Here is a 14,575-nt window from a genome sequence, read left to right on the forward strand (position 1 = left end):
TCTCAGGAAAAAACAAACAAACACCCAAAACCACACACACACAAACACACACACACACACACACAAAAGTATTTTGATAGTTTTAGGATGGGAAAAGCCCCAAATCATGAAGTAAACAGACAGTAGCAAAGAAATAGATATTCATCATCCAAAAATTTCAAAATGAAATGATAAATCATTTTCTCCATGTTTGTAAAACAAGATCCTAGAAGGAAACCACTCAATCAAAAATACAGAGAAAAAACTGATTTCTTCTGTTTTTGGACTCATTTTCTTTTCTTTCCCTTTCTTTCACTCTTGTTCCTATTTTCTTGTTTCCCTTCCTTGTTTCCTTTTGATTTTTTCTATATTTTAATTCTCCATGTTATTTGTTTTTCTCCATTTTTTCTTTTATCTTCTTTTTCTTGGTTTTTTTCTGTTACCATTATCAACTTCTATAAATATCCTCCATACTAGATCCTTTATCTCACTTTTCTTTCCTCCTTTTCTCCCACTGTTTAATTTTTCAAATTTTTCTTTTTACACTCTTCCATTTCCAATACCCATATCTTTAATATTATAACCATTAATCTTTATGTAGTTAACTCTATGTTACTACTCTTGATTTGTATCATTAGTGGAGGTATAGTTACTGTATTTAGTAGATATTTGCTGTATGTCAATATTTGGTTGATCTTAGGGTGTATACTATGATTGTAGATTCTTTTTCTAAGGTTAAGGGTGGTACATTGATGGTTCTTTTTTTGTTGTTGTTGGTACTGGGGATCGAACTCGGAACCCTGCGCTTTTGAGGCAGGCGGTGGAACCACTGAGCTAAATCCCCGGCCCTGGTGTTTTTTTAATTTTTGTTTTGTTTTTGGTTCCGGGGATCGAACTCAGGTCCTTGCGCTTGCACAGCAGGGAGCGAAACCACTGAGCTAAATCCCTGGCCCACACTGACGGTTCTTATGTATCCATTTTGTCTTGGACAATATTACTGTTGCTGATTTACTTGATATTGACAAGGTTGTACAGTTGTTGTTATTAATAGGTTTTCTCATGTGCCAATACCCGATTACCTTTGTGACATTAATAATATTGTGTTCCATTCCTAGAGAACTGGGAGCTAGGCCAATACATTGCAACCTTTCCTCCCAAATTAACAAAGGTGGTTGGATCCTAGGACAGAGGCAAAAGACTATAGTTAGCCATGCCCTGAGTGCATCACTGAATAAAAGACTGACTAAAGAGATCTCTTGCCGGGTGTGGTGGCGCACGCCTGTGATCCCAGCACTTGAGAGGCTGAGATGAGAGGACTGCCGTGAGTTTGAGGCCAGCTTGGGCTATATAGTGAGTTCAAAATGAGTTAACTACAGAGCAAAACCCTGTCGGGGGGAAAAAATAAAGAGAGATCCCCATATTAGCAACAAGGCCTTGACAGTATACATGACAACATATTTAAACACGCTAAATAAACAAATTAATTAAAAAACAATAGAGAAACTAGAGACATTTATAGCTAAATCAATGCAGATTGAGGCCATACTCTTAAGTGAAATAAATAGGACACACATGTGTAAATACCGAATAGTTTCTCTAGTGTGAGAAACTGAGAGTGTAAATAAGGATTAAAAGGATTAATAACTAATAATTGATACTTTGAAATAGGAAAAGGTCCAAAGGGGTAGGGGTGTTGGGAGCAGATGGGGAAAGGGAAGAATGGAAAGGAAAAATTATGAGAAAAGAAAAAAAACAAATGGAAACGAAGTATGTAAATAGGGAAGGGTGGAGGGGAGAAGGGCGTACATGTAATGGGGAAAAAATAAGAACCAAGATATATCATGTACAGGTACAAGCACCCAATGATAAATGTAAACGTATTGTATACCTAAAATGTACCAATAAAAGAATTTAAGCAAAAAAAAACCCAAAAAAACAATAGTGGGCCAGGGATTTAGCTGCCTACCTCGAAAGCACAAGGTCCTGAGTTCAATCCCTGATACAAAAAACACCCCCAAAACCCCACAATAGAAACATGAGAAAACAAGGAACAAAACTCCCAAATCTGATCCATGTGATCCAGATAGGGAAAGCAAAAGCCACGCCATTGAATTATTTGAAAAGTTAATAGAGGTTTTCAGATCAAGACACTGGAAAATAACAACTTGGGGAAGAGAAGGAAGGAGGTGGATCCCTGGGACCCAGAAAGAATCTGAAGGGAAAATTGGAGCACAAAGAAACTGAAGTCAGACCACAATGCAGAACAAGGAAGGAGCAATTTGTACTTTTTTCCTCAGCTCTGCAGCTCATGGGGAGAGAAAGGAAGATTGAATTTATACAGACACCAAGAAGTAAGCAACTCCACAGGCATTCAGAGAGAAATGCACCAGTGGAATGGAGCAGTAGATGCTGTGCATCACAGTAGCTGATGAGTGACTCCTGCCCATGTGTTTGCCATATACCCTGGAGAGAATGCCTGGTCATATGCCATTTTAGGGAGGGACCAACTGAACCTGACACTCATAGCAGTTATAGGATGACTTCATCTCAGCGTTTCCAGAGTTAAATTCCAACAGGGACTAGGTGAGGGATATTCACAAGAGATGCCCATGGTCAGGCTGGCAAGAGACATCCAGAGTGTTATAAACTAAATGACTCAGGCCCCAAACCCATGACCAGAGGCCAGGTTCAGCCTGAATCTCTACTGCCCACTTGCTGGGATTATCCACCGTGGGATCTGAGATCTGATTGCCTTCTGTGTCTACCAGTGAGAGTAGCCAAACCTTGAACTGGACACAGCCACAGAACTGTAGACCCCGGATGATAAGTGCAGGCCTGTACTTACATCATAGAGAAAGTTCTCTTTTTTTTCTTTGCTATTGGTCTGTTTAAAAAAAAATTTGTTTTTCTTTTGATTGTTTCTATTTTTTTTTTTTTGGTACCAGGGATCGAACTCAGGACCTTGCGCTTGCGAGGCAGGCGCTGGAACCACTGAGCTAAATCCCCGGCCCTGATTGTTTCTATTTTTTTGTGTGTGAGTGTGAACAATGTTTTTAGTTTTTGTTTTGTTCTTGGTTTTGTTTTCTCCTTTCCTTCCCTCTTATCTTCTTCATCAGTGTCCTGAGGCTTGGGTAATTGTCCTTTGTCTTCCAGCCTTGCTTCTGGTGTTTTTTCTTTCATTTTTCTATTTTTCTCTTCCTTTTAAATTCTCTTCCCCTCGAGTAAAACTGTTCTATTGAGTGAATATTTACGGTATATAATTTTCTAATTTGTCTTATATTTTGTTATATAACTATAAATCTTGTACCTAGGGTTAAAGATGGCAAATTATTCGTCATCACAGTTTGTCATTTTCCAGTCTGTTTATTGCTATTGTTACTGCTGATTGTAAACCTTTAGCTAAAGTGACAGTTGTGATCAACTGATCTTCCTTGTATGCCAATACCTAGACTGTCTACGGGTCATAAACAATACTACAGACCAGTATCAAAGAACTGGGTGCTAGCCCAAACAGGCTTCAACCTTTCATCCCTAATAAACAGAGGAGGCAGGACAGACTCAAAGGTCAAAAGCCAGCTACACCTAGAAGACATCATTGAAAAGTAGTCATTTCCTTAGGAGATACAGATACTAGTAATAAAGCTACCTACCAAATATAGTTTACAAGCCTCAATGCAGAAAACAATTCAACAACAACAAAAATAGAAAATGAGAAAACACAGAAGCAAGATGCAACCCAATACTCCCAACTTGTCCAAGGCAAATCCAGGGGGCAGTGAGGTGAACTTTCTGAAATGGTAGCAGTAGAAGTACCTAAAGAGATGAATAACTCTTTTGACAAAACCAAAACATAAATAATTACACAGATAAATAAAGAGATGATAGCCATAATGAAGGAAATGGTTAGTAAAAGTAGAGTAGATACAGATAAAAAAAATAGAGGAGCTTAGGAAAGACAAGGAAACCATGAATGCCCAACAGAGAAAAGAATTGTATGTCATAAAACAGATTCAAACTGATATTCAGAAGATTAAAAATTCTACTGAAAGTATACATAGCAGAATCAACTAATGTGAAGATAGAATGTCAGATCCAGAAGACAGGATTGTGGTTGGCGATCATCAAAGGAAAGACTCTTTAAAATAGGAAAGGATCACGAAAAAGCAATCCAACAGCTATTAGATGATGCAAAGAGGAATAATATAAGATTAATGGGAATCAATGAAAAATCAGAAGATAGCACAAAGGACATAAAAAAACTTGTTCATGTAATAGCAGAAAACTTTCTAAGTATGGAAAAAGAATTTGACATAAAGACAAGGGAGGCATATAGAACCCAATAGCCATGATCAGGAAAACAAAACAAAGCAAAACCACACCAAGGCATATAATAGTCATGATTCCAGAAATTCAACATAAATACAGATGTAAAACACAGAAGAAATGGACAGATTCATTAATACATATGAATTACCAAAACTGAATCAAGAAGACATAAAAATTCTAAATAATCCAGTATCAGTCAAATGAAATCAATGAAGTAATAAAAAATACTACCAACAATGAAAAGCCCAGGTCTGGACAGATTCACTGCTAAATTTTACAAGAACTTTAATGAAGATTTAATGCCACTACTTTTCAAAATCTTTATTGAAACTGAATGGGAAGCAATACTGCCAAACTCATTCTTGGAAGCAAGCATTACCCTGATACCAAAACCAGAGAAGGGGCCAACCGAAAAAGAGAACTATATGCCAATCTTTTGTATGAACACAGATGTAAAAATCCTCAATAAGATGTTGGCAAACAACACTGAGGCCATACTCTTAAGTGAAATAAATAGGACACACATGTATAAATAAATACCAAGTTTCTCTGGTATGAGAAACTGAAAGTGTAAACGAGGACCAAAATGTATAATAGATAATGTGAAATAGGAAGAAAAGGTCCAAAGGGGAAGGGGAAGTAGGGAGGTGGGGTGGGGGAAAGGAAAGAAGGGAAAGAAAAAAATATGAGAAAACAAGGAAAAAATCTGAAACAAAGCTTTTGTTAATAGAGAGGGGTGGAGGGAGGAAAGGAGGAAAGCGGAGTGGGAAGAAACCAGAATCAAGATATATCATGTACAAGTACAAATTCCCAATGAAGAATGTGATCATAATGTATACTTACAATGTACCAATAAACTTAATAAATAAAAAAAACCCCATACTGGCAAACAGAATGCAGCAAATTATCAAGAAGGTTATACACCATGACCAGGAAGGATTCATCCCAGGGATGCCGGGATGGTTCAACATACACAAATCAATAAATGTAATATACTTAATTAACAGAACCAAGGTCAAATACCATATAATCATCTCAATAGACACAGAAAAAGCATCTGACAAAGTCCAACACCCAGTCATATAAAAGTCCTAAAGAAAATTGGAATAGAAGGTCTTTATCCCAACCTGATAAAAGCCATCCATGACAAACCAACAGCCAACATCATACTGAATGGTCAAAAACTGAAAGCATTCACTCTAAAATCAGGAACAAGAGAAGGATGTCCACTGTCACCACTCTTGTTCAATACAGTTCTGCAAACAGCAGCCAGAGCAATTAGACAAGAGAAGGAAATAAAAGGAATAAAGACAGAAAAGGAATGAGTTAAATTATCATTATTTGCTGATGACATGATACTCTATAATGAAGACACCTAAAACTCTATCAAAAGACTTCTAGAATCAATACCAAGTTTGGTAGTGATGACAAAATCAGCACTCAAAAATCATTATCATTCCTTTTTTTTTTTTTTTTTTTTTTTGGTACCAGGGATCGAACTCGGGTCTTTGCTCTTGCGTAGCAGGCGGTGAAACCACTGAGCTAAATCCCCGGCCCCTCATTATTATTCCTTTACAAAAATATTAAACTCACAGAGAAATCAGGGAAACAACACCTTGAAAAAGGGGATCAAAGAGGATATAAGAAAATGGAAAGGCATGCCCTTTTCTTACATAAGCAGAACCAATATAGTCAAAATGACCATACTTTCAAAACTTTTATACAGATTTAATGCAATCCCAATCAAAATACCAATAGCGTACTTCACAGAACTAGAGAAAACAATCCTAAAATTCATATGGAATTAAAAGAGGTCTAGAATAGCAAAAGAAATTATGGGCAACAAAGGCAAGGGAGGAGGCATCACATTCCCCAATTTGGAGTTATACTACAAAGCTACTGTGATTTAAAAAACAAAACAAAACATGGTACTGGCAAAAAAATAAACCCAAGGATCAATGAAACAGAATAGAAGATGCAGAAACAACTCCAAGGACACTCAGCTACCTTATCTTTGAGAAAGGTTCTAAATACTTTCACTGGAAGAAAGATAGCTATTTAATAAATGGTGTTGGGAAAACTGGGTTTCCACTTGCTGAAGATTGACCCTAGACCCATATTTCTCATCATGCACTAAACTAAAATTGAAGTGGAGCAAAGACCTAAATATAAAAAGAAGCACTTAATCTGCCAGAAGATAGGATAGGTAAAACTCTTGAAGACATACGTATAGGCAAAGACTTTATGACCAAAACCCCAATCACACAAGAAATACTACAAAGAATCAACAACTTGGATCAAATTAAAATCTTTTACACAATGAAAGACACCACCAATAGAGTGAAGAGACAACCCACAGAATGGGAAAAAAAATTTTACTAGCTACTCCTCAGACAAAGTACTAAAATCTAGAATATATAAAAACCTTGAATACCCTCTTCTCAGACGAAGAAGTATAAACAGCAAATAAATACAGTGGTACCTTGGTTCACACACTTAATTCATTCCACAATTCTGGAAAAGATGGCCACAGTAGTGTTCATGCAAAAAAGATGGCTGCAGTTGTGTTGGTCACCTGATGCAGAGTTTGGCAAAATTTTGCCAAATGCTTCTGCTTATGAACCAAACTGTTTGCAAACAAAAGCACTCGTGAACTAAAATACCACTATATATGACAAAATATATCACTGGTCATTCGAGAAATGCAAATTAAAACAACACTGAGATTCCATCTTAGTACAGAAAAAATGGTGATCATCAAGACACCAACCAGTAACAAATGCTGGTGAGGCTGTGGGGAAAAAGGAATCCTTCTCCATTGTTGGTGGAAGAGAAAATTGGTACAATCACTATGGAAATCAGTATAGAGATGTCTCAAAAAACTAAAACTAAAGGTTCCATTTGAGGCAACTGTGCCCCTTCTTGGTATCTTTCTCAAAGAGTTAAAAGCATCATGGCACAATGACATATGCATACCTATGTTTACAGCAGTACAATTTATAATAACTAAATCTTGAAAACAGCCCATATGCCCATCAAAAGATGAATGGATAAAGAAAATGTGGTATTTATATACAACGAAGTACTACTCTGCCATAAAGACGAATAAATTTGAGTCATTTCTAGGTAAATGGATGCACTTCCAGACCATAATGTTAAGTGAAATAAATCAAACACACAAGTTTAATTATTGCATTGTTTCTCTTGTGTGAGAGACCTAAAGGGTAAATAAGGAACAAAAAGGAGGATAGATATTGGGAAGTAGGAAGAACATGTTCAGATGGGAAGGGGAATGAGGGAGGGGGAAGAGAAGGAAAGGAAAAGGGATTAAAAAAAGAGACTGGAAAGGGAAAAATGGAAACAGAACTTTTGTAAATGGGGAGGGGAAGAAGGGTGGAAAGGAAAGGAATGGGAAAAAAAAGAATTAAGACACACTATGTACAAATTTCCTATGATGAATGTGATCATTGTATGGCAAATATGCACTAATAAAAAATAGATCAAGGAGGTGCTTGGCAGGCTCACAGAAAATATAACTAATAAGATAATGGAGGTAATGAACAAAGCAATCAGAGATCTTACACAAGACATTAAAAAGCTAGATGAGTTAAACGAAATGATACAAAACATTAGTGAAGTATGGTGGCACACCGGTGCAATCCTAGCGCTTAGGATGCTGAGACCAACCTATGCTATATAATGAGTTCAAGGCCTGCCTGAACAACATGGTGAGACACTATCTCAAAAAAAATAATAATAAAAAGAAAAAAGATACAAAACACAAATGACCAGTTTAGCAAAGAACTAGAGCCCATGAAATGCTTCCAAACAGAAATCCAGGAAATTAATCATCATATTGACATATAAGTAGTAGAAGTGACCAACCTGAGGACAGAACATCAGAATTAGAAGATAGGAATGCTTTCAGAAATCAATTACTGGGCTGGGGATTTAGCTCAGTGGTTCTGCCGCCTGCCCTGCAAGCACAAGGTCCTGAGTTTGATCCCCCTTACCAAAAAAAAAAAAATCAGGGGCTGGGGATTTAGCTCAGTGGTTTTGCCGCCTGCTGTGCAAAGATCTGAGTTCGATCCCCAGTATCAAAAAAAAAAAAAATCAGAGCAGAAATTAATGAAATTGAGACTAAAAAAATACAAAGAAGCAATGAAAGAGCAGAGTTTGGATCGGGGATTTAGCTCCGTGGTGCCGCGCCTGCCTCACAAGTGCAAGGTCCTGAGATGGATCCCCAGTATTACAAAAACAACAACAACAAAAACACAAAAAAAGGCGGATTCTTTGAAATAATAAATAAAATAGACAAACCCTTAGCCAGCATTACCAAAAGGGGTGGAAAAACCCAAAAAAGGACAGAAAAAACCAAAATCAATGCAATTAGAAATGAAAACAGGAGAGCTGGACGTAGTGATGCACGTCTGTGATCCCAGCACTTTGGAGGCTGAGACAGGATGATCGCTGTGAATTGGAGGCCAGCCTGGGCTACATAGGGAGTTCAGAGCCAGCCTGAACTACACAGCAAGATCTTGTCCCAAAAAAGCCAAAAACAGGGCCGAGGATTTAGCTCAGTGGTTCCACCACCTGCCTTGCGAGCAGAAGGACCCGAGTTTGATCCCTGGTACTGAAAAAAATTAAAAAATTAAAAAATAAAAACCAAAACAATGAAATCACAAAACCTAGACTATTAAAACTACTTTGAAAAAAAAAAAACTACTTTGAGAACCTGTACACTAATAAAATGGAGAATGCAGGAGAAATGGATAGATTCTGAGATATATATGGACTAGCAAAGCTGAACCAAGAAGACATAAAAACCCTGAATAATCCAATAATAGGCAATGACATTGAAGAAGTAATGAAAATACTTCCAAATAAGAAAAGCTCAGGTGGCAGTGGATTCACTCCCAAATTCTATAAGAACTTTCAGAAGCTCTAACACTAATACTTCTCAAACTGCTTAATGAAATCAAAAGGGAAGGAATATTCCCAGTCATTCCTGGAAGCTGGTATTACCCTGATCCCAAAACCAGAAGAGGATCCAAATGATAAAAGAGAACTATAGGGCAATCTCCTGAATGAACACAGATGAAAAGTCTTCAACAAGATACTGGCAAACAGGATGCAACAAATCATCAAAAAGGTCAGGGGCCGGGGATTTAGCTCAGTGGTGCTGCCACCTGCCTCACAAGCACAAGGTCCGGAGTTCAATCCTCAGTACAAAAAAAAAAAAAAAAAATTCATACTCGTGACCAAGCAGGCTGAATCCCAGGGATTAGGGATGGTTCAACATATACAAATCAGTAAATGTAACACATTACATAAGTGGAAGCAAGAACAAAAATCATACGATCATTTCAATAGACACAGAAAAAAACCTTTGACAAAATCCAATCCATTTGTGACAAAAACTCTAAAGAAAATGTTAGGCATAGAAGGACCTTATATAACTTTGATAAAAAGTCATTTATGAGAAACTTACTGCCAACATCATACAAAATGGGGAAAACCTGAAAGTTTCCCTCTAAAATCATGCACAAGACAAGGATGTCCACTATCAGCACTACTGTTCAATATAGTTCTCAAAACAGTAGCCAGAACAATCAGAAAAGAGAAGAAATATGGGCCAGGGATTTAGTTCAGTGGTTTTGCCGCCGGCCTCACAAGTGCAAGGTCCCAAGTTCGATCCCCGGTACCAAAAAAAAAAAAAAAAAAGAGAGAAGAAATAAAAGGAATATGTATAGGAAAGGAAGAAGTCAAATTATCATTATTTTCAGATGACATAATGCTCTACATAGAACACCCAAAATATTCCACCAAAAGCTCCTAGAATTAATAACTAAATTCAGTAGTGTAGCAGGATACAAAGTCAACACAAAAATCAATAGTGTTCCTGTACACCAATAATAAACTCACTGAGAAAGAAATTAGGGAACCAGTATCTTTAACAATAGCATCAAGAAAAACTAAATACATAAGAAGCAACCTAACTAAGGAAGTTAAAGATCTGTACAATAAGAACTATAGCATTCTGAAAAAGGTGATCGAAGAGGACATCAGAAAATGGAAATATATGGCCTGTTCCTGGACAGGCAGAACCAATATACTCAAAATGGCCACACTTCCAAAACTGTTACACAGATTTAATGTAATCCCAACCAAATTATCAACAGCATTCCTCACAGAAGTAGAGAAAACTACTCTAAAGTCCATATGAAACCAGAAGAGACCTAGAATTACAAAAATCAATCCTGAGCAACAAGAGCAAGGCAGGAGAAATCAGTATTCCGGACTTCAAGTTGTACTACAAAGATAGTGATAAAAACACTACGATACTGAGAAAAACACATATATGTGGATCTGTGCAACACAACAGAAGATGCAGAAGCAACTCCAAGAACATTTAGCTAGCTGATCCTTGAGGGGGCAATAAACTTGTTTGGGAGGAAAGATACCTTGTTTTACAAACGGTGCTGGGAAAATTGGCTATACACATGCAGAAGATTGAATCTAGACCCATATCTCTTACCATGTACCAAACTAAAATCAAAATGGAACAAAGATTTAATATTAAAAGAGAAACATGGGGCTGGGGATTTAGCTCAGTGGTTTTTTTTTTTTTTTTGGTACCGGGGAATGAACTTGGGTCCTTGCGCTTGCGCAGCAGGCAGCGAAACCACTGAGCTAAATCCCTAGCCCTTAGCTCAGTGGTTCTGTTGCCTGCCTCGCAAGCACAAGGACTCGAGCTCGACCCCCGTACCCACCCACCCCCCAAAAAGAAAGAAACACTTCATGCTTGAAGACAAATTGATAAAACTCTTGAAGACATAGGACTAGGCAAGGAATTTGTGAACAGAACCCTAATTGCACAAGAGATAACACCAAGAATCAACAAATGGGACTACATCAAATTAAAAGGCTTCTGCACAGCAAAGGAAGCAACCAATAGACGTACAGAATGGGAAAAAAATTTCACCAGTTATTCCTTGGACAGAGTACTAATATCTAAAATATATAAACCTAAAAAAAAAATCAGACACTTCAAAATAGAAGACCCAGTCCAAAAATGGGCAACTGAAATGAACAGACACTTCTCAGAAGAAGAAATACAAATGGCCAACAAATACTTGAAAAAATGTTCAACATCTCTGGCCACTAGACAAATATGAATTAAAACAACATTGAGACAGCATTTTACTTTAGAAAGAATGGCTATCATCAGGAAATGAGACAACAACAAATAATGGTGCCTCCCAGGTAGGGATGGGGGAAGGAACCTTTCTTTATTGCTGGTGAGATGTAAACTAGTGCAACCATTATGGAAATCAGTATGGAGATTCCTCAAAATACAACAAGAAATTGTATTTGATCTATATATTTCTCTCCTAGATATCTTCCTAAAAGAGTTTAAAACATCATATCACAGTGATATAAGCATACCCATGTTTACAGCAGCACAATTCACAATAGCTAACTCTTGGAAGCAGCCTATATGTCAATCGATAAGGGGACAAAGAATATGTGGTATTTAGCAATTTGATGTATGCATACCCATGTTTATAGCAGTGCAATTCATAATAGCTAAATCTTGGAAACTGCTCATATGTCCATCAACAGATGAATGGATGAATAAAATGTGGTATTTGTACACAACAGAGTATTACTCTGCCATAAAGAAGGGTACACTTGAGTCATTTGTAGGTAGATATACCTTGAAATCATAATGGTAAGTAACTCAGACACATAAGCTTAAATATTACATAGTTTCTTTTATATGACAAACTCAATACTGTATATATAAAGTATGAAATAAAAGACATAACAGGAAGGGAGGGAAAGAGGAAGAGATAGAGACAGAGACAGACAAAGGTATAATTCAGTGGCTGCCAATGTATCTAAAAGTGTACCTTGACTTGATCTTATGTGTTTAATATGTTCTTTGATCTATTAGTTTGGTTTAATATGTATATATGATAATTAACTTTATAAGATCTTATTAGATAAATACAGCAAATTAATCTAATGCTGGAAAAATAAAAGGGGTGGAGAACAAGGAACTGAAGGGGGGAAAATAAGAAACTGAAATATGTTATGTACATGTACCAATTCCCTATAGTGAATGTAATTATGCACTGAAACATGTACTAATAAAAGTAAAAACAATGTGGTATTTATGCACAATAAAGTAGTACTCTGCCATAAAGAGGAAAAATGAATCATCTGTAGGAAAATGGATGCACTTTGAGCCCATGTTAACTGAAATAAATCACACCCATAAGCTTAAATATCACAGTTTTTCTTACATGAGAAACCCAAAATATTAATAAAGAGCAAAATAAAAGATAAGAGAAAGAAAAAAAGAGAGATGGAAGTAGGGGGTTGGAGGGTAGGGGTAAAAAAATGCAGCTGGGAAGGGGGGCAAATGGGACATAAACAGAATTAAGATGTGTTATGTACATATACCAGCTCCTCACAATGAATGTCATCATTATGTACTGCAAACATATAATTAAAAATATCTTTGTACAATAGAATTATAAAATCAGGATCCAACATTGTATTTGGAAAAATACAAAAACACAACAAATGCCTATTTTCATTTTTGTCTATCACTCTTTACTTTTGTTACAATCTTAAAAAAAATTTTTTTAAGAGTAGGAAAAATTTATTGGGAGAAAGATAGCTTCCCTATAAACATTGCCCAGGCATCATTATACACCAAACAGTAGTATCAGTAGTAGCAGTAACAAGGATCTCGCGCTCACTGACCCATCCAAGTCTCCAAAACTCCTCCTCCCATCCAAGTGTGTGTTTTGGTCAAAGGAGGTGGGGACAGTCTTTGGGACTGAAAAAAGAGCATCAGAAAGCACCATATATTTGAACTATCAGCCATGTCAGCAAGTCTAGGCGTTGGGGATGAGGTGGGATGCAGCCCTTGGTAAGGAAGAGTAAACACGGCGATTTCGCTGCGGAGGCTGCTGGTATTGTTCGTAGGAGGCTGTGGTGCACGGCGTGGGCTGGGGGACCTACGTGGGCATCCAGTCCAGCTCCGCAGCCAGTGTAAGGGAAAAGGCAACTTGCAGATCTCTGGGAGGAAGGGGGAGCTCATTAAAATCATTCCTACCCAGGGCTCGTCCGGAGTTGCGGAAGGCCCTGCCGCAGCAGAACTGGAAAGACCTGCGCAAGCCCCGCAGAAGCTGAACCTGTGGCCCCACTCGGTTCCCAGGCGTCCTCAAGCCTTCGGCACACTTTGTCCGCAGACGATCAGCTGGGCCCCAGTCCCAGAGAGGACCGCGGAGTCCCGGGTTCAAGGCCTTCCGAGCCGCTGCCCTAAGCTCACCCACCTGATGCTCTTTCACTACTTCGCTGAGGCAAGGATACCGCTCCGAGATCCACCGGTAAAACTTGGGGACTCCCATCTCGACCGTCAACACCAGTTCCACTCAGGGCCAAAATGAAACCAAACGCCCCGCCGGGCCTGCGCCGCCGCCTCGGGCCGTCGCTCCGCCGATGACAACACACAGCCCGCCCGACCATAGAGAGCGTCCGTGGAGCCTAGAGCGGCAGGTTCTGAGGCTGCGTCCCGGGGCGGGGTTTATCCTAACTCGCCCCCGCTGGCTCCCCGGGGCTTGCTGGTATTTTAGAAATCCGAGAGAGTTTATGTCCGCCATACCTGCGAATTGGGAAGTAGCACGAAAACTGTACGGGGCTGCCAGAAGGTTACTTACTGATTTTTGTCCTGGCTGCTACTGCCTCCTGGAATTGCGAATCTATTTTCAACATAATTTGGAAAGGTCTGATTTATTTGGATTAATTTCCGATGGGGGGTTTATTTTCTCTGAGGAATGTAAATCTGCAGTACAGTTTCCTTTAAAAACGTTCTTGTTGGGCGTTGTGGGATACTCCTGTTAATCCTAGACTCGGGAGGCTGAAGGAGGTATATCACCATGGGTTAAAGGGCAGCCTGAACTACAAAGCCAGACCCTGTTTCAACGCCCCCGACCCCGCAAAGCATTCTTTGACAGACTGTTGAAAAATAAACTCCTTACCAACCTCCTTTAACTGTTAACATTAAACCCTCGATAGGAAATTATGTATTTTGTTTTTATTTCTTGTTTCTTTTTATTCTTTTTTAGGAAATTATGTTTAGTTTTATATTCATGCTTTTTGGCTTATGTTTTTCCCCATCACATTCAATTATACACAAAATGCAGACTTTTCCATTTCCTGGAATGTAGTAATTGCATTGTTTCATAGTTAT

At 38.2% G+C, this 14,575-nt stretch overlaps 1 protein-coding gene across 3 annotated transcripts in view; it reads right to left on the minus strand.

Annotated features, from left to right (window-relative positions):
* The window catches only part of Xrn1 (5'-3' exoribonuclease 1), a 111,000-nt gene extending 97,136 nt beyond the window's left edge, over positions 1–13,864 (minus strand). For all 3 annotated transcript variants that reach the window (XM_004834376.4, XM_021252656.2, XM_087186281.1), the window contains exon 1: positions 13,659–13,864. In XM_004834376.4, coding sequence (XP_004834433.1) covers positions 13,659–13,733 — 75 coding nt within the window. In that variant the 5' untranslated portion in view covers positions 13,734–13,864. The remainder of the gene's footprint in view (positions 1–13,658) is intronic.
* Positions 13,865–14,575: the final 711 nt, after the last annotated feature.

Source organism: Heterocephalus glaber, unplaced genomic scaffold (assembly GCF_053883595.1).
Source record: "Heterocephalus glaber isolate CG9 unplaced genomic scaffold, H.glaber_assembly_v1.0 deba00001504, whole genome shotgun sequence".
Lineage (NCBI taxonomy): Eukaryota > Metazoa > Chordata > Mammalia > Rodentia > Bathyergidae > Heterocephalus > Heterocephalus glaber.